A 21,165-nucleotide genomic window follows, 5' to 3' on the forward strand; every position below is an offset into this window, starting at 1 on the left:
CCAATGGGGCACACTCCATCACTCAGTGATTTTAAGACCTAGGTACCAGCTGTCAGCCTAAATATGGAGTTTTTGAGCGTCAAGTGATGTTAGATGCATTTTTGCGTTTGACCATGGAGGGCCAATTCCTCTTGGGGGTGGCCAGCAGTTTGGTGCAGCCAAAGCTGTTGCGCCCCTCCCTCTCCGTTCCTATCCTTAATTCACCCCATTGGTCTTGACATGGTCCAAGCCAATGTGTGTTTCCCACACTGTCAGCTCCTTAATGACCAATAATTGGACCAAATTGGCTGCCCAAAACTCCCCAGCAGGTAGCCAATCCGATTCCGAGATACCTGAGTTCAAACTGGCAAAATGGCCCCATGGAGTCAGATCCTGGTGGCAAACTGGCACATCCACCAATTGCCCACCCACCTATCTAGCCAATTTGAAGATCAAGCCCAAGGTTTCTCATTTTGCCTAGATATGCACAGTACTTTCCTCAGCAGATTTTTCAATGAAACAAAACTATACCTAAATTGGGAGGTTTTACTGAGAGTGAATCCAGAGAAACTGTTTTCACATTCTGTAGGGTCAGTTATCAGGTGATAGGCATTGATAATAATTGGCAAAAGAACCAGAGACTAAATTTGGAGAACCTTTTTGAAAATGCAACAAGTTGTTATGATCTGAGATGCTGTGCGGAAAGGGTAATGGAAGCAGATTCAGGAGGACCTTTCAACAGGATAAATATTGAAACAGGAGGAAAGCGCAGGGCTATGAGTAAAGAGCCGGAGAGTGGGGCAAAGTGGATAGAATCAACTGAAACATTGAATGGCCTCCTCTTAAGCCACATCATTCCAGACCTCAGAAAGGAATCGACTGAAGATTTTTACTTATTCAATGTTGTTTTAACAAGTCACTCGATGTTGCTGTTGGGGATCTCAATCCTAACAAAGTAATAAATCTGATTATTTTTAGCCTTGAGTCAGGAAGTTGAAATGAATAAGATGGTAGAATAAAGCACAGAAACAGAAAAGTTACTGCACAGAAAGAGGTCATTCAGCCCATCATGTCTGCACCACCTAAAAAGAAAAATAAGCAAAAACTAGCTGCCCATTCTAACCTCATCTTCCAGCACCTGCTCTGTAGACCTGCAGCTAACAGCACTTCAAGAGTAGATCCAGGTACAGCTGCTTTTTCTTCGCTGGCTTCCTTTCACAGCTTGGAATCCAATCCATCTAACCCTGGTTATTTATCCACCTTCAAAGATGTCCATCCCTCCAGTACTTCCTCTCTCACTAAGCTTATTGTGTCTAATATTTCACACTTCTCTTTAACTAGAACGTCTACATCATTCCCTTAGTGAAGGCAGAGACAAAATACTCATTGAGAACCCTGTCCACATCTTCTGAATCAACACACAAGTTCCCATGAACACCTCTGATGGGCCCGATCTTTTCTTTATTCTCTTGTTCTTAATGTATTTGTCAAACATCTTAATGATTTCTTTAATTAAACTGGGAGCAATCCTGCGATTATTCCTTTTCAAACTCCTTCCTAGTTCCCTAAAATCTACTTTCAGGATCTCATTCTCTTTCCAACCCAAGTTATTGGTACCGATGTGGATCATGACCTCTGACTGATCACCCTCCCCCAGAAAAATATCCTGCAGCTGCTCCTTGACATCCCTGATCCTGGCATCAAGGGGGGAACACACCATCCCAGAGTCATGCCTATGGCCACAGAAACACGTATCTGTTCCCCTAACTAACAAATCCTCTGTCTCAACTGCCCTTCAGCTTTTCTTTCTGCCCTGCTATACAGCAAAGATGCCTGTGGTGCCACAAACATAGCTCTGACTGCACTCCTCCAACGAATCAGCATCCTTGCTGATATCCTCAGCAGAAAACCAGTTAGTGGGTCGGACCCCAGGGGGTTCCTGCACTGCCTGCCTAGTTTTCTTGGGCAGCTGGGAAGTCACCCATTCTCTTTCTGTCTCCAGGCTCCGAAATTGTGGTGCAACCACTTCTCTGAACGTGTTATCCACGCAGCTCCGAGCCTCATGGATGCACCACATCACCACAGTCACTCGCGCTCCAAAACACAGAACTCAAGATTCTGCAGCTGGTGACACTTCCTGCACAGGACACCAAAAACGTCCATGGCTTTCAGTATCTTAAAAGACGTGCGTTCTGCACAAGTGCCTGTCATGGCTTCAATTTACTTAGAATCATAGAAACTGTACAGTGCAGAAAGAGGCCATTTGGCCCATCGAGTCTGCAACGACCACAACCCCATCCAGACCCTACCCCCTTATCCTGACATTTTTATCCGCTAATCCCTCTAATCTATGCATCTCAGGACACTAAGGGGCAATTTTAATATAGCCAATCAACCTAAGCTGCACATCTTTGGACTGTGGGAGGAAACCGGAGCACAGGGAGGAAACCCACACAGACACGAGGAGAATGCGCAAACTCTACACAGACAGTGACCCAACCTGGGAATCGAACCCACGTCCTTGGAGCTGTGAGGCAGCAATGCTAACCACCGTGCTACCATGCCGCACATTACTTCCCTCACATTAACTTCATTTTACTTATTTACTTATTTTACTTATGCAACTTTATTTTACCTTGCCTCAACTTAACTAATTTCCCTATTGCTTGTGTTTCTTAACTAAAGGTAAGTAGCTACTTTTTTCTAAAATAGTGTGATTTTCAAATTCTCAACTACTTGATGACCCTCCCGAACAACAGTTTCTCACCAATGAATTAACCCATGTTTCTCCTGCGATGTTAGTGAGTATTAGTGAGGGATCACTTTCAGACTAGTGGGGTGCCACAGGAATTGCTGTTGGGATGCAGAGATCCTGCAAACAATCTGGACAGGTTGGGTATGTCGGCAAGTCAATGGCAGATGCAATATTATTGGATAAATGTGAGGTTATTCAGTTTGGAATCAAAAACAAGAAGGCAGATGAGTGCCTGAATGGCTGTAAATTGGGAGAGGGGAATGTGCAGTGGGCCCTGGGTGTCCTTGTGCATCAGTCGCTGCAGGTAAGCATGCAGGTACAGAGGCCGTAAAGAAGACAAATGGTATGTTGGCCTTCATTGCGAGAGGTTTTGGGTACAGGAGCAGGGATGTGTTGTTGCAATTATACAGGGCCTTGGTGAGGCCACACCTGGACTATTGTGTGCAGTTTTGATCTCCTTTTCTGAGGAAGCATGTTCTTGCTCTTGTAGGAGTGCAGCAAAGATTTTTCAGGCTGATTCCGGGGATGGCAGGGCTGATGTTTGAGAGATTGACTATGTTAGGTTTGTTTTCACTGGAGTTCAGATGAATGAGGGGGGACCTCATAGAGACTTAGAACATTCCAACAGGACTAGACAGGGTAGATGCATGGAGGATATTCCCGGTGGCGGGGGATTACAGAACCAGGGGTCAACAGTCTGAGGATTCAGGGTAGACCATTTAGGATGGAGGTGAGGAGACAGTTCTTCATCCAAAGAGTAGTGAGCCTGTGGACTTCATGACCATAGGAAGCAGTTGACGCCAAAACATTGAACAAATTCAAGAGGCGGCTAGATGTTGCATTTGGGATGAATGGGATCAAAGATTATGGGAAAAAGCAATATTAGGCTATTGAGTTCGCCGATCAGCCATGATTGGTATGAATGGTGAAGCAGGCTCAAAGGGCCAAAGAAACTTACGGCACAGGAACAGGCCCGACAGCCCTCCAAGGCACTGCACTGACCATTCTGCCCAACTGAACTAAAACCCCTTACCTTTCCAGGCACCATATCCCTATTTATCCAGACATCCTTAAAAGTCACGATCATATCTGCTTCTGCTACCTTCCCCGGCAGCGAATTCCAGGCACCCACTACCTTCTGTGCGAAAAAAACTTGCCTCATTATTCTCCTTTAAACCTTGCCTCTCGCACCTTAAACCTATGCCCTTTAGTAATGGACTGTTCCACCCTGGGAAAAAGCTTCAGGCTATCCATCTGTCCATACCCCTCATAATCTTATAGACTCCTATCAGGTCATCCCTCAACCTCCATCATTCCAGTGAGAATAAACCAAGTTTCTCCAACCTCTCCTCATAGCTAATGCCCTCCATACCTGGCAACATCCTGGTAAATCTTTCCCGTACCTCTCAAAAGGCTATATGTCTTTCTGGTAGTGTGGCGACCAGAATTGAACACGATATTCCAAGTGCAGCCAAACTAATGTTCTGTAAAGCTGCAACATGACTTGCCAATTTTAAACTCAATGTCCTGGCCGATGAAGGCAAGCCTGTGTTGCCACTTTTGGTGATTGTGTATCTGTACACCCAGATCCCTCTGCTTATCAACATTCTTAAGGGTGCTGCCATTTACTGCATATTTCCTCTGTGCATTAGACCTTCCAAAATGCGTTACCTTAAATTTGTCCAGATTAAACTCCATCTGCCATCTCTCCGCCCAAGTCTCCAATTGATCTATATCCTGCTGTACCCTCTGATGGTCTCATCACAATCCGCAAATCCACCAACCTTTGTGTCATCCGCAAACTTACTAATCAAACCAGTTATATTATTCTTCCAAATCATTTATATATATTACAGAAAGCAAGGTCCTAGCACTGATCCCTGAGGAATGCCACTTGTCACAGCCCTCCATTCCGAAATGCACCCTTCCACTACTGCCCTCTGCCTTCTATGACTAAGCTAGTTCTGTATCCATCATGCCAGCTCACCTCTGATCCCATGTGCTTCACTTGCTGCACCAGAAATGGCCTCCTCCTGCTCCTATCTTCTATGTTTCTATGGACCAATGATCATAATTCCATTAGTTCTAAGATAGTTATGGAGAATGATAGGTCTGGCCCAAAAGTTAAAATTCTAAACTGGGGCAAAGCCAATTTTGATGGTATCAGAAGGAGCTTTCAAAAGTTGATTGGGGGAGTCTGTTGGCTGGCAAAGGGATGTCTGGTAAATGGGAGGCTTTCAAAATTGGGCTAACTAGCATTCACAGTAAACACATTCCTTTTAGAGTGAAGGGCAAGGCTGGTAGAAGTAGGGAACCGTGGATGATTTGGAATATTAAGGTCCTGGTCAAAAAGAAGAAGGAGGCATATGACAAGCATAGGCAGCTGGGATCAGCTGCATCCCTTGAAGAGTATAGAGAATCAAGTGCATCGAGGTTGATAAATCCCCGGGACCAGAATGTTATGGGGGGATAGGAAGGAAATTACAGTCGCCCCAGCAAAGATATTTGAATCATCGACAGACACAGAAGATTGGGGGGAGGCAAATGTTTGTTTAAGAAGTGCTGCATGGAAAAGCCTGGGAACTACAAGCTGGTGAGCCTAATATCTGCTGATAGCAGGTATTCTGAACCATAGAATCTACAGGCATTTAGAGAGACAAAGACTGATTGGGGACAGTCAGCATGGCTTTGTGAGTGGAAGATCATGTCTCACGAATTTGATTGAGTTTTTGAAGGGATAACCAAGAAGGTAGGTGAAAGCAGTGCAGTCGATGTTGTCTACATGGACTTTATAGCAAGGCCTTTGACAAGGTATAGGTAGGTTGTTACATGAGATTAAATCACACAGGGCCCAGGGTGGGGTAGCCATTTGGATACAAAATTGGCTTGATGATGGGAGACAGAAAGCGGTTGTAGAGGGTTGTTTTTCAAATTGGAGGCCTGTGACAAGCAGTGTGTTCAGGGATCAGTGTTGGGTCAACTGTTAGTTGTCATTTATATTTATGGATTGGATGGGAATTTAGGAGGCATGGTTAGTAAGTTTGCAGATGATACCACAATTGGTGGCATAATGGGCAATGAAGAAGGTTACCTTGGATTGCAACAGGATCTTGATCTTGGTCAGAAGGCTGATGAATGGCAGATGGAGTTTAATTTAGATGAATGCAAGGTGATGCATTTTGGTAGATCGAACCAGGGCAGGATTTCTCAGTTAACGGTGGGGTACTGGGGAGAGTTATAGAAAAAAAGAGATCAAGAGGTACAGGTTCATAGCACTTTGAAAGTGGAGTCACAGGAGGACAGAGCGGTAAAGAAGGCATTTGGCATGCTTGGTTTCATTGGTCTGAACATTGAATGCAGAAGTTGGGAAGTCTTATTGAAGCTGTTCAAGACATTGGTAAGGCCACACTTGGAAAGCTGTGTACAGATCTGGTCATCCAATTATAGACACGATATTATTAAACTAGAAAGAGTGCAGGAAAGATTTACTAGGACATTACTGGGACTTGATGGTTAGAGTTGTGAGAGGTTGGATAGACTGGGACTTCTTTCCCTGTCCTGCTGACCTTTAGGTTTTAAGCAAGAGACATCAGAAAAGTTACCACAGGATAACTGGCTTGTGGCGGCAAAACATTCACAGCGACATTACGTTTTGAATCTTCAAAGTTGATTCTTCCTATTATTGTGAAGCAGAATTCATCAAGTGTTGAATTATTCACCCATTAATAGGGAACGTGAGCTGGGATTAGACTGTCGTGAAACAGGTTAGTTTTATCCTACTGATAAAAAGTGTTGTTGCAATAGTAATCCTGCTCAGTATGAGAGGAATTGCAGATTCAGACATTTGGTGTGTGTGCTTGGTTTAGGAGCCAATGAAGTGAAGTTACCATCTGTGGGATTATGACTGAACGGCTCTAAGTCAGAATCCTGCCTAAACTTAAGGGTGATCTTATAGAGGTCTACAAAATAATGAGGGGCATAGATAAGAAATATCTTTTTCCAGTGATAGGGGACACTAAAGCTAAAGGACATAGGTTTAAGGTGAGAAGGGAGAGATACAGAAGGGTCCAGAGGGGCAGTTTTTTCACACAGTGTGGTGAGCGTCTGGAATGAGCTGCCAGAAATAGTAGTAGAGGCAGGTACAATTTTGTCTTTTAAAGAAGACATGGGGTGGCACAGTGATTTGCATTGCTGTCTCACAGTGCCAGGGACCCAGGTTCAATTCCAGCCTCAGGTCACTGTCTGTGTGGAGTTTGCACATTCTCCCCTTGCCTGTGTGGGTTTCCTCCGGGCACTCCAGTTTCCTCCCACAGTCCAAAGATGTGTGGGTTGGGTTGATTGGCCATTTAAATTGACCCTAGTGTCAGGGGATTATCAGGATAAACATGTAGGGTTATAGGAATAGGGTCTGGGTGGGATTGTAGTTGGTGCAGTCTCGATGGGCTGAATGGCCTCATTCTGCATTGTAGGGATTCTATGATTCTATTCTATGAAAAAGCATTTACACAGTTACATGGGTAAGATCAGTATAGAGTGATATGGGCCAAACGCAGGCAGTTGGGGCTAGCTTAATGGTTAAAAACTGGGTGGCATGGTTCAGAGTCCTCCCCTCATACTCTCCTCCACTGAACAAAGAAAATTACAGCACAGGAACAGGCCCTTTGGTCCTCCAAGCTTTTACCAACAGTGCTGTCTGTGTGAACTAAAACACCCTAACCTTCTGGGGATCATATCACTCTATTCCCATCTTATTCATGTATTTGTCCAGATGCCCCTTAAAAGCCACTATCGTATCTGCTTCCACGACCTCCCTTGGCAATGAGTTCCAGGCACCCACCACCCTCTATGTAAAAAAACACCATGGGAAAAAGCTTCTGACTATCCATTCTGTCCGTGTCCATGATCTTGCAGACTCCATCATTCCAGTGAGAACAAACCATGTTTCTCCAACCGGCAGTGTGCCTCAGGGATTAGTGCTGGGTCCTCTGTTATTTGTCATTTATATTAATGATTTGGATGAGAAAATAGGAGACATGGTTAGTAAGTTTGCAGATGACACCAAGATTGGTGGCATAGTGGACAGCGAAGAAAGTTATCTCCGATTGCAATGGGATCTTGATCAATTGGGCTGACAAATGACAGATGGTGTTTAATTTAGGCAAATGCGAGGTGAATTTGGTAGATTGAACCCGGGCAGGACTTACTTAGTTAGTGTAGGGCGTTGGGGAGAGTTACAGAACAAAGAGATCTAGGGGTACATGTTCATAGCTCCTTGAAAGTGGAGTCACAGTGGACACAGTGGTGAAGAAAGCGTTCAGCATGCTTGGTTTCATCGGTCAGAACATTGAATACAGGAGTTGGGACGTCTCTGTTGAAGTTGTACAAGACATTGGTAAGGCCACACTTGGAATATTGTTCTGGTCACCCTATTATTAAGGATATTATTAAACTAGAAAGAGTGCAGAAAAGATTTTCTAGGATGCCACTGGGACTTGATGGTTTGAGTTATAAGGAGGGGCTGGATAGACTGGGACCTTTTTCTCTGGAGCATAGAAGGCTGAGGGCTAACATTATAGGAGTCTATAAAATAATGAGAGGTACAGATCAGCGAAATAGTCAATATCTTTTCCCAAAGATAGGGGAGTCTAAAGCTAAAAGGCAAAAGCTTAAGATGAAAGGGGGGAGATACAAAAGTGTCCAGAGGGGTAACTTTATCACACAGAGGGTGGTGAGTGTCTGGAACAAGCTGTCAGAGGTAGTAGTAGAGGCAGGTACAATTTTGTCTTTTAAAAGCATTTAGACAGTTACTTGGGTAAGATGGTATAGAGGGATATGGGCCAAATGTGGACAACTGGGACTAGCTTAGGGGTTTAAAAAGAAGGGCAGCATGGACAAGTTGGGCTGAAGGACCTGTTTCCATGCTGTAAACCTCTATGACTCTATAACTCCTCTCCTCATAGCTATTGCCCTCCATACCAGGTAACATCCTGCTAAATTTTTTCAGTACTCTCTCCAAAGGCTCCACATCCTTCTGAAAGTGTGGCAACCAGAATTGAACACTATGTTCCAAATGCAGCCTAACTAAGGTTCTATAAAGCTGTAACATGACTTGCTGATGTTTAAACTCGGTGTCCCGACCGATGAAATCAAGTGTGCCGTATGCTTTCTTGACTACCTTCTCCACCTGCGTTGCCACTTTCAATATGTTCAATATGCCTCTGCAATAATTTCCCTACCACTGACATAAGGTTCACTGGCCTGTAATTACCTGGATTATCCTTGCTACCTTCTTAAACAAAGGAACAACGTTAGCTATTCTCCAGTCCTCTGGGTAGTGAGACCTGTAGCTAGTGAGGATACAAAGATTTCTCTCAAGGTCCCAGCAATTTCCTCCCTTGCCTCTCTCAGTATTCTGGGCTATATCCCGTCAGGCCCTGGGGACTTGTCTACCTTAATGTTTCAGTGAGTTGTGTACGTTTACAACATGATCCCTCTGCCAATCAATACCCTTAAGGGTTCTGTATATTTCCCATCTGTATTAGATCTTCCAATATGCATTACCTCACACTTGTCCAGAGTAAATTCCATCTGCCATCTCTCCACCTAAGTCTCCAGCCGATCTATATCCTGCTGTATCCTCCCACAGTCCTCAGCACTATCTGCAATTCCACCTTTGTGTCATCCGCAAACTTACTAATTAAACCAGTTACATTTTCCTCCAAATCATTTACATGTATTACAAACAGCAAAGGTCCCAGCACTGGTCCCTGAGGACTGCCGCTTGTCAAAGCCTTCCATCCAGAAACGCACCCCTCCATTGCTACCCTTCCTTGTATGACCAATCCAGCTCTGTATCCATCTTGCCAGCTCACCTCTGATCCCATGCAGCTTCACCTTCTGCACCAGTCTGCCATGAGGGACCTTATCAAAGGTATTACTGAAGTCCATGTAGACAACATCCACTATCTTACCCTCATCAATCATTTTCTTCACTTCCTCAAATACCTCGATGCCCCGGCTAGGGTAATAAATTCCACAGATTCACGGCCCTTTGAGAAAGTAATTTCTCCTCATCTCTATTTTAAATCTGCCACTCCTTATTCTGAGACTATGATCTCTTGGTCCGGATTGCCTCACGAGAGGAAACATTCGCTCTATGTCTACTTTGTAAATCCCCCTTATCATCCAATTAATTCTCCTCTCATTCTTCTAAACTCTACAAGTATAAGCCTAAACTGCCCAATCTATCTTCAGGGGACCGCTTCTCTGGAGTTGATCTACTGAACCTCCTCTGAACTACCTCCAATGCAACGTCATCCTGCCTCAAGTAAAGGGACCAAATTGATACACAATATTCTACGTGCAACCTCACTAATGCCTTGTACAGTTACAGCAAAAGTTCATTGCTTTTATATTCTATTCCTTTAACAAAAAATGCCAAATGTTTGCAGGATAGGAGGTTACAGGGAAGGGGCATCAACAGGGCAGGAGCATGGCTTTCCATGTGCCCCCCTTCCCAATGCCAGGCCCTTTGGTGAAGTACTGAGTGCATGAAATGAGGGCCCCTTCTGGAGCTGGCAGGCAAGGCCATTCCTTCTCATGCTCCCTGTATAACCTGTTTTGTTTGTATCACTGTCATGTCTGGAGTTTGGTCCACTGCTAATCTTTATCTAATGATAGTGAAGGACATATCAGGCCAGCTTTGTCCCTGATATATCTATGTTCTGTGTACTACCAGTTTGAACTGCAACCACTCACCTGAGGAAGGAGCAGCGCTCTGAGAGCTCGTGATTCCAAATAAACCTGTTGGACTTTAACTTGGTGTTGTGAGATATGTTACTGTGTCCACTCAGTCCAACGCCAGCAGCTCTACATCACAGTTTGAATGAAGGAAGTCATTACGAGCTTGTTTTTAGCTGGGAGCAACAATTTGTGAAGGTGGTGATTGCCACCTACTGGAATTTTGAATGTCATACAGAAAGAACTGAACAGAATTTTAGAGCAGTAATTTAGTCAGGGTGATGTTTCTACTTGTCTTTTAGGTGTCAGGAGGCAATCAGTTAATAGCACTCTGACCTCTGCGTCGGCTGTTTGCAGGCTGACGTTCCAGTCCGGGCACCTGAATAATAATCCAGGCCTCAGTTCAAGGCTACTGGAGAGCACTTCAAAATGCATCTATTGCTCTCTCAGGTGAATATTAAAGATTCCACAATACTGTTCAAAGAAGAACAAAAATAAGTCACACCATTGTCTTGGCCATTATTTTTGGCCTCAACCAGTTTTATTAAAACAGATCATCTGGTCTTTGTCACATTGTGAGATCTTGCAGTGCTTAGATTGGCTGCAGCATATCCTACATTACAACACTAGGGTGGCACGGTAGCACAGTGGTTAGCACTGCTGTTTCACAGCTCCAGGGACCTGGGTTTGATTCCCAGCTTTGGTCACTGTCTGTGTGGAGTTTGCACATTCTCCTTGTGTCTACATGGGTTTCCTCTGGATGCTCTGGTTTCCTCCCACAGTCCAAAGGTGTGTGGGTTAGGTTGATTGGCCATGCTAAAATTGCCCCTTAGTGTCCTAGGTGCTTAGGTTAGAGGGGAATAATGGCTAAAATATGTAGGGATATGGGGGTAGGGCCTGGGTGGGATTGTGTTCGGTGCAGACTAGATGGGCCAAAGGGCCTCTTTCTGCACTGTAGGGATCTATGATTCGAACACTAACTGGATGTTAAAATTGGCTATAATTATTTTTGAGACCATTGTGGATGCTGCCTTGCAGAGGTCAGAAAATTTTCATCAAAATGTAGCTAAATGACAGGCAAGACCTTCCACACAAAGATGCAAAACTGTCGAAATGCACCTCCTGAGCACAGCTTCAAGAACTGTCAGCATGAGATCTCAACAAAACCATTTTATTCCTGGCCCTGGGCTATAACTCATGATTTTGAGAGAACCTTTTAGTTAGGGGTGGGGAATACAGTGAAGTAAAATCCCACCTGTTTTTGGGACATGTCACCTAGTTTGTGCTTCTGAAAATTTTCTGTTGTCATCAATTCCTCATTCCCTACTCTTAGTTGAAGGGTCAGTCATGATGGGACATAGGTTCAAAGTGAGGGGCAGTAGGTTTAAGGGGAATATGAGGAAAAACATTTTTATCCAGAGAGTTATGATGGTCTGTAATATACTGCCTGGGAGGGTAGTTGAGTTAGGTCACCTCATATCCTTTAAAACGTACCTGGATGAGCACTTGGCACGTTATAACATTCAAGTCTATGGGCCAAATGTTAGTAAATGGGATTAGTATGGTAGAATTGATGCTGATTTGATGAGCCATAAGGCCTTTTCTGCAGTATGATTTTTGAATTTTATGAAATAGTAGCCAGGGGTCCTTCCAAACTGCCGAAAAGGGCAGACAGCTCCTTGGTTAATTCCTCAATTCAACTGAGCAGTGAGAGAGAGAGAGACAGAATGAATTTGTAAAGAGTGGGTTATACCTGACAAATCAGTTCAAATCCCACCATGGCAACTGAGAAATTTTAAATTCAATTCATTAATTATTCTGGAGTCAAAATCTCATCTCATCAATTATGACCAGGAAACTATGACTCAAAGACAATTGGAGACATTGGCCTTGTTCAAATGACATTTGTATCCCAAGAATTTAAAAAATACATTGCAAACTTTTGGATAACGTACTTAATCAAAGAATCATGTAATCTCTTGAGGAAAGGAACCAATCACAGATATTTTATTTTTGGTGATTAATTTCAATGAATTTATCAGGCTCCAGTCAAATTCCAAGCCCAATATGCATGGAATCTTCCCAATTCAGCTGACAAAATGAGCCCATGAGCCCCACATACTCTTCACCTGGCCAAATACTTTCATATTAGGGAAGGCAATACGTGACATCACTCGGACTAAATTGGTCCAGTTTCCCTTTTGTGATGGTGGCTCCCCTTTTGTTCCTCTCCAGAGAAAACTCCTGATCTCATTTGTACCATAAAGCAGATTTTGTTTCTCAACAGTATTGTCTTCTGGTTTGATGCACATATTAACTCTTATGTGTGTGTCTCTCAACAGGACTGAAAGGAGATGATTTCCTTGCGCTGGGCCTGCGAAATGGACGTGTAGTTTACAGCTTTAATTTAGGTTCTGGCACTACGGTAATACTCAGTGAGCCTCTGGATCTGCTCCTCAATGTGCACGTCATTCACTTAGGAAGGTCCCTCAAGACCGGATGGCTGAAGGTTGGTATGGGTTGTTGGAGTGTGAGAAGTGGAGGGGAACAGCTTTAAAAAATAGAACCTTTCACAATCATTTTGAACATCCCTGTTCAAATAGAGAAGAATATCCAGGAATGATAACAAGGTTATGATTCAGTCAAGTGGTCCAAGTGATGATATTACCAGCAACATGCATTCTCAGAATGTGGACAACTTTGATTTGGTCATGATAGCTGGCCAAGTCTTGTTGTTCTGAGAATGTTGTGCTGAGGCATGTGGTTCTATACCAAAGGTGAGAATATTGTTCCTCAGAAACCACTTGGTGTCTCTTTTTTACATTGCAAAATTGGCCAAACCTCAAAACTATTTAATTGACAGTGCCTTGGAACATCCTTAGATTGTGAAAGGTGTGATATAAATACAAGTCTTTTTCTTGAGAGAGAGGAGAAAAATCTACTCTTTCACCATCTCAGAGCTGCAAGTGATCAGGAACAGATTATCTCGAAAATAAAAACATAGAATCATTTTACATTTCTCCAGTCTTAGCTCTGACAAAGGATCATCCAGACTCAAAACATTGGCTCTAATCTCTCTCCACACATGCTGTCAGACTGGTTGAGATTTTACAGCATTTTCTGTTTTTGTTTCAGATTCCAGCATCTGCACCATTTTGCCTTTACATTTCTCCAGTGTCATTTAGCAAATGTATAATTGTTACACGATAATTTTAAATTCACCTCTAGCCAAAGGAAAGGTGCTGGAGGACAGCCAGTATAGGACAAGCACTCAAGAAGAGAGGAAACTACAGGTCAGCCAACCTAACCTCAGTGGTGGGGAAACTATTGGAAGCCATTCTGAGAAATCTGTATTTGGGGAGCTGGAATTAATCAAGAATAGTCAGCATACTTTTGTTAATGGGAGGTCATGTCTAACCAATTTTACTGCATTTTTTGAAGAGGTGATCAAGTGTGTAAATGAGGGCAAAGAATTAACAGAGTCTTCTTGGACTTAGCAAGGCCTTTGACAAGGTCCCACATGGGAGATTGATAGTGAGGGTGAGAGCCGAGTGAGATCCAAGGAAAGTTGGCAAATTAGATCCAGAATTGACTGAGTAGCAGCAAGCAATGGGGTGATGGTAGAAGGATGTTTTTCTGACCAGAGGCCTGTGTCCAGTGGAGTCCCACAGGAATCAGTGTTGGGGCCCATGATGTTTGTGGTTTATATAAATGATTTAGACTTGAATATAGCCTACTATCAGTGAGTTTATGGATGATATGAAAATTGATAGGGTGATAAATAGTGAAGAGGATAGTCTTAGATTACAGGAGGATATAGATGGGTTGGTCAGAACAGAATAAACAGGAAGAAACTTTTCCCCTTGGTAGAGGGATCAATGACTAGGAGGCATAGATTTAAGATAAGGGGCAGAAGGTTTAGAGGGAATTTGAGGAAGGTTTTTTTCAACAGAAGGGTGGTGGGAGTCTGGAACTCACTGCCTGAAAGGATGATGGCGTCAGAGACCCTCATTACGTTTAAGATGTATTTAGATGTGTACTTGTGATGCCAAGGCAGACAAGGCTATGGGCAAGTGCTGGAAAATGGGATTAGAATAGTCGGGTAGTCTGTCTTTGATCAGCACTGGTGTGATGGGCTGAAGGATCTTTTTCTGTGCTGTAGACTCTATGATTCTATGACCATGATTCCTACGTACACTACCATCTGCTTACACACTGAACACATACATGTACTCACACTTTATACAGACACTGAATACAACTGAAACACTGAACACACACACTTCATACATAAACTACATACAATTTACACAGTGAACATACACACGCACACACACTTCACACCTAAACTACGTACAATTTACACAGTGAACACACACACAAAAGAGAAAGTGAAACCATAGCTGTTAATCAGATTTAGTCCATTGAAACAATGCAGTATCCCCCCTCCCCCTCAGATGCAGCAGCTTTTTGATTAGGAGCACTGAGTGTTCTCCCCCCGACCCCCAGACCTCCCACCCTCCACCCCAGACATGCAGTTTATCGAATGGCACCCTGAAAGGTGCATGACACTCAATAGAAAGCAGGCTTCAAAATTTCTCACAAAGAATTGTTGCCATCTGATCCTTGACTGGTCAAAGTCACCGCAACTGCACTCCCCTAATAAGCCAGAACTGTATGAAGCCAGAGCTGCAAGAATGGATACACAGCCAGTCACGTCACCAAGGTGTCTTCGAGAAAACCTGCCCCAGGATTCACCAAGGCCGATCAGGACCGCCTTCTTGATGCTGCGGAGAGCAGGCGCCAGCGGATCTTCCTCAGTGCCTTGTCCAAGGGGGGCAGCCACCACAGCATTGTGGGAGGAGGTGGCAGATGCTGTGAATGCCAGGAGGCTGACACCCCGGTCTGGCCAGCGGTGCAAAAAGAAACTGTACAACATTCTTTGAGCAGCAAGGGTGAGTGAACATCCCACTTGGAGCACCACACATGGTTAACATCGATCTCAAACCATGCTTCAACACCTGAAGGGAGTGCAACAATGCTCCCTTCCCCCAGGAACATAATCTAACCCTTACCCTCACCCCTCAACGAGCACCGTTCAATGGTGACCCATTCCCCCAAAACTGGCAGCACAACGTCTGAGACACAGGCACACATTGCACACTGTGCACTTCAATGTATTAATGCTTCCTATCCGCAGGAAAAAAGCATGTATAACCACCACAAGAGGGCACAGGCTGATAGTGGTGTGCCTGACCTTCGACAGCTAACCAGCTTTGAACAGTGTGCCACGGGAGCTGGCAGGAGTTGATGGGGCATCCAGAATGTGACACATAGTCAGGTCGGCGTCCAGCATGCAAGTGACCTTAAGGTAGCCCTCAACCTAAGTCCTCCTCAAAGTAAGTATGATGCTGCATTGAATTATTTATGTCTCTCTCTGTAACGTGTGTTTGTTATTTGTTGCAGATCTGAACTCAGCTCTGGAGCAAACCCCCCACAACCTCCTGGACGACACCTCGGAGGGAGGCACTGAAGAATCCTCTGAGGACAGCACCAGTGAAGCAGCACCAGCATCTACCACACAACCACCAACACAGAGACTATCATCACACTGGATACTTTTAGTACTGAAGCTTCTGGGTCACTTACTGGTGAGCACATCGCAGACACTGATGCACATCAAGTGGAGGTGGGCACATCTGAGGGCTCGGGCACCCAGAGGTCTGCTGGAAGCAAGGATTCAGCTGCTCCCAAGCCAGATGCCAGGCCTCGGGGTTCATTCAGTCCAAGGCTGATGTAGATGCAATAGCAACCTCGGGAAGTTGTGGAAGGGCTGTCAGCAACCAGACTGCAACTGCAAGGCTGTTTAGGGGAGTCCAACTGAGTGCTGTTGCAGGAGGTGGTGCCAACATGGCGTGTGGACCAGGCCACTGCAAGAGTGGTGGCCGCAGTGGAAAGTCTGGCCCAGGGATCTGTCCTCATGGGTGACAGGGTCCAGGCCATCCTGGAGAACAGAGGGCGAGGGTGTTGCCAGCATCCAGGGGGCACATCATTCCATGGCCATGGGTGTCGGGGGCACCCTAACATCCCTAACATCCACCAGACCCTTGGTACAAGTCCTCTCTCGGGCTTCCCCCTCCAATTGCCCCACAAACATGTGCCCCCAACCCTTACTGTTACGTGGGCCGGGGTGGCAGCATGCATTCGAAGAACAGGCAGCAGTTAGGCTTGAGTGGCACCAGGGGTAGGAACCCAGTGCGCACAACAGCAAGTCATCATCATCCTTCAGCCTTCAACCAGGACTCACAATCATTGTCAGCCGAGGCTCATTCACAGGCTTGGATGTTCCTGGGGGACAGGATGTTCGGATGAAATAGGCTGGAGAAGGGTGAGATTTGAGGCTCCAGTTCGGTTTGGAGGGGGAAATGGCAACTGCCCTTGCTCCTGGGGCATGGTGGATGTGTGTAGGTTGCGACCCCCTCACTGCACACCACCAGCTGGGTGAAGTGGGGTGAAATTAAGGCATCCCTTGTTGCCCTTCCCTGCTGGACGCCTGCCATCGCCACCCGCCCTCATTCCTCTGGCTCCTCATACGGCAGGATTTCCACCTCACTCCCTCGCCACTCCTCCTCCTGCTCTAGCTGATCTTCCAGCTGCTGGGCAATGTTGTGCAGTATGCAGCAAACTGTTAATATGTGTGAGGCACGCACAGCGTCATGCTGGAGGGCACCCCTCCAGAGTGGTCCAAGTAGCGGAACTGCATTTTAAGCAGGCCAATGCACCATTCTACCATGGATCGGGTGGCTGCATGGGCCTTGTTGTGGCAGGTTTCCACCTCGGACTTGGGCCTCTGCATAAGCATCATCACAGTCTCACGACACCAGGTTTTAGCCCAGTCCAACGCTGGCATCTCTACATCATAGGCATCATTAGCCATGACCTTAGTGCCCAGTTACATCCCACAGTCTGGGCTGGTCTCAAACAGGCCAGGGATTTCCGACTGTCTGAGGACAAAGCTGACATGGACACTTCCTGGATGGTGCGCATTGACCTGCATGATCCACATGAGATGGTCACAAACAATTTCAACGTTCAAGGAGGGGAACCCTTTAAGGTTGACAAGTGGCTATGGTGCTCCATGTGGGGCCCACAAGACAATGTGTGTCCCGTCTACTGCTCCCTGTACGTTTGTCATCCCAGCAATGGCTGCGAAACCAAAAGCCTGAGTCTCCTGCTGTGCACGGCTCACATCAATGTTTATGTACTATCTTGCCCAGACATACAGGGCATCTGTGACCTGCTGTATACATCTGTGATGTGGGTATGCCGGCGTTGGACTGGCGTAAACACAGTGAAAAGTCTGACAACACCAGGTTTTAGTCCAACCTATTTATTTGATAATATACTCACAAGCTTTCGGGTTAGCCCCTTCGTCAGGTGAATGGAGAGTTCTGGCCTCAGACAGAGCATATAAAGCACAGACAGTTTAGAGATTACTGATTAGAATCTGTGCACAGAGGCCTGGGAGATCCCACTGAAGTTGGCAGTGGGTGCCTGAAATAATCCAGATGCAAAAAAGTTCAGGGCAGCCGTCACCTTAATGTGCAGAGGGAGTGGGTGGCCAGCCTTCCCCTGAGGTGCCAGGTATGGGAGCACTCCACATCAATGCTGCACGGGGCTCTTGGAGAGCCGCAGCCAGCAACAGTACATCACCTCCGAGAAGGCCTCAAATGAATTCCAGGGCCTGTATCTTCTTGCCCTCAGCACCCTCTGCTTTCTGCACACCTTTTTGGGAGACTGCTTACCCGCCTCCTGGCCCACTGCCCACCTTGCTGACGGACAGGTATTGACTGCTCCTGTGGTGGTCTCTCCACACAGATTATGCAGATTGGTGTACAGCCATGGGCACTGCACACCATTGCCATTTGTGAAACTGCAGCATTTGTTTCAGGTATTACAGGAATTGTTGCTGGTCAGTGTCACAGGGCAGGGACAGACTGCAAATCATCACCAGTTGGGTGTCCAGTGACAGCAGATTCCATGCAATCTATGTCTGAACCTCGGCACCCCGGCCTGGAGCAGCAGCTGCTTCATCTGGTTAGGCCTCAGTCAGCGCATGGTGCACTCCTCTCAAGCCCCCAACCCACCCCCCCAACCCCAGCACTCAGTTCAGTCCCTGACCACACCCCACAGTAAGACAATGCCTTCAAGGTGAAGGCTGAGCAGGACTCCTGTAGAGACCTTCCCCCACAGAATTACAGCAGTGTCTTCAAGGGAAATACTGAGCAGGACTCCTATAGAGACCCTCCCTCATATAATTACAGCATTATCTTTAAGGGAAAGACTCTCCAGGACTCCTTCAAGGTTCCACAGAGAGCAACCTGTGGAGTTCTGACAAAATAGAAGGCACCCCTCCCTCCCACCAACTCCAGATATCACTGGTGCATTGGCCAGCACATCAAGACAGCCTGGAGGAAGCTCACCAAGCATTTCCAGGGCCTGCTTGCAACAACCCCCGTACTCCTCATGCTTCAGATCCACAACACTTAGCTCCTCATGCCAGTTCAAGGCTGCCACGCCAGGTTGAAACCTTTATATACCTACTCTGATTCGTGCCAAACTGACATCACATCAAAGAGTTGGGAGATGCTAACTTGGGCGGTGATTGCCATGTCAATCCAAATAATGGCATGCTAAAGTATGGTAAGTAATGCAAATCAGTGGTGTGCAAGTTTTCAGTGCAGTCCCAATAGTATCATATTTTTCCAGTTGGGAGATGCACATGGTCATTAAAACTTGCGGGGATCCTGCAAAATGGCCGATGCGTGCATCCCCCAACCCGTCACACCAAAAAATTTGCATGTCGCAATGGGAGAATCGAGCCCCTCCTCTCTAGCGAAGAACTTCAAAGGGGTCTGCTCACACCTGCATCTTCTGATAAGGTGAAAGGAATATCTCTGCTGCAGAATAGAAAATCCTGACAGATGGTCCTGGCCACTGGATCTAAACCTTGCCCCCCCGCTCAGGCCCAAGGTGCTAGGCCAGGGTGTCAGTGTCAGGGTTCCAGGGACACTGCCAAGCTGTATGGCCTGAAGGAGGCCTGAGTGGTGGCCTGAAAGGGAGGAGGGCTGAGGAGGAGGCTTGAGTGTCAGGGTGCTGGGCCACCCTCATGTCTGCATGGTGCTGGATGGGAAGAAAGCTGGACCCCAACAGGGCTGTGTGATAAGCTCAGAGACAAGGGGACTGACATCTAGCACTTTTATTACTGGAATAATAAATTGTGAAGGCTCCTGTTTAAGATCCTGCTGTGAAATGGAAAGGAGTCATAGAAACATAAATCTAGAAGCAGGAGGAGACCATTTGGCCGTTCAATCCTGCTCCACCATTCATTATTATCATGGTCGATCATTAAATTCTCTTCTTTCCCCCCGTCCCTTGATCACTCTCCCCCCAAGACCTAGATCTAATTTCTTCTTGGAATCAAATAACGTTTGGCCTCAACTATTTTCTTTGGTGGTGAATTCCACACATTTGCCACTCTTTGTGTGAACAAATTTCTCCTCAGCTCAGTTCTAAAAGGTTTACCCCTTATCCTCTAACTATGACTCCCCATCAGGAACATTCTTTCTGAATCTACCCAGCCTAACCCTGTTGGAATTGTGTAAGTTTCCATGAGATCCTCTCTCTTCTAAACTCCAATGAATACAATCCTAACTGATTTAGTCTCTCCTCATATGACAGACCTGCCATCCCAGGAATCAGCCTGATGTTCCCTCTATAACAAAGATATCCTTCCTCAGGTGAGGACACCAAAACTGTACACAGTATTCCAGGTGTGGCTTCACTAATGCCCTATATGATTGCAGTAAAACATCTCTATTCCGATACTCAAATCCTGTCGCTATGAAAGCCAACGCACCATTTGCCTTCTTTACTGCTTGCTGCATCTGTACACTTACTTTCAGAGACTGGTGCACAAGGACACCAAGGTCTCACTGAGTATCCACCACTCTCAATTCACACCGATTCAGATAATAATCAGTCTTCCTATTATTGCAACCCAAGTGGATAACCTCACCTTTATCCCCATTATACTGCCTGTGCCGTGCATATGCCCACACACTCAGTCTGTCCAAATCACGCTGAGTCACAGATGACAGGCAGTCCAAGGACTGTGTGGACCTCACAGTGTCAGAATTAAGAGACATTGCAAAGGGCAGTGGACATGCAGTAGTGCGACACGATGACACAGTGGTTAGCACTGCTGCCTCATGGTGCCAGTGACCCGGGTTCAATTTCCATCTCGGGTCACTTTCTGTGTGGAGTTTGCATGTTCTCCCCATGTCTGCGTGGGTTTCCTCTGGGTGACCCGATTTTCTCCACTGTCTGAAAGATGTGCTGATTAAGTACATTGCTAAATTCTCCCTCAGTGTACCCAAACAGGCGCCAGAGTGTGGCAACTAGAGGTTTTTCATGGTAACTTCATTGCAGGGTTAATGTAAGCCTACTTGTGACCCTAATAAATAAACTTAAACTGAAATATACTTAAACATGCGGCAGGAGCAATCATTGAGAACATGGTGCACCCTAACTGCAGCGACTGTGCGCTTCAAAAAAAGTGCACAGCTCTGTGTGTGGGGCTGTCCTTTAGTTGATGTCCCTGGGTGTGGTAGGCTCTGTACTAGGCTGCA

General features: G+C 45.7%; 1 protein-coding gene across 1 annotated transcript in view; it reads left to right on the forward strand.

Moving 5' to 3' along the window:
• Positions 1-21,165, forward strand: part of LOC145345355 (protein eyes shut homolog) — a 92,192-nt gene that overhangs the window by 33,221 nt on the left and 37,806 nt on the right. Inside the window, exon 3 of the mRNA XM_080193171.1 lies at positions 12,817-12,983. Within this exon, the coding sequence (XP_080049297.1) occupies positions 12,817-12,983 (167 nt within the window). The remainder of the gene's footprint in view (positions 1-12,816; positions 12,984-21,165) is intronic.

Source organism: Carcharhinus amblyrhynchos, chromosome 7 (assembly GCF_965287045.1).
Source record: "Carcharhinus amblyrhynchos chromosome 7, sCarAmb.v2.hapA, whole genome shotgun sequence".
Taxonomy (NCBI): domain Eukaryota; kingdom Metazoa; phylum Chordata; class Chondrichthyes; order Carcharhiniformes; family Carcharhinidae; genus Carcharhinus; species Carcharhinus amblyrhynchos.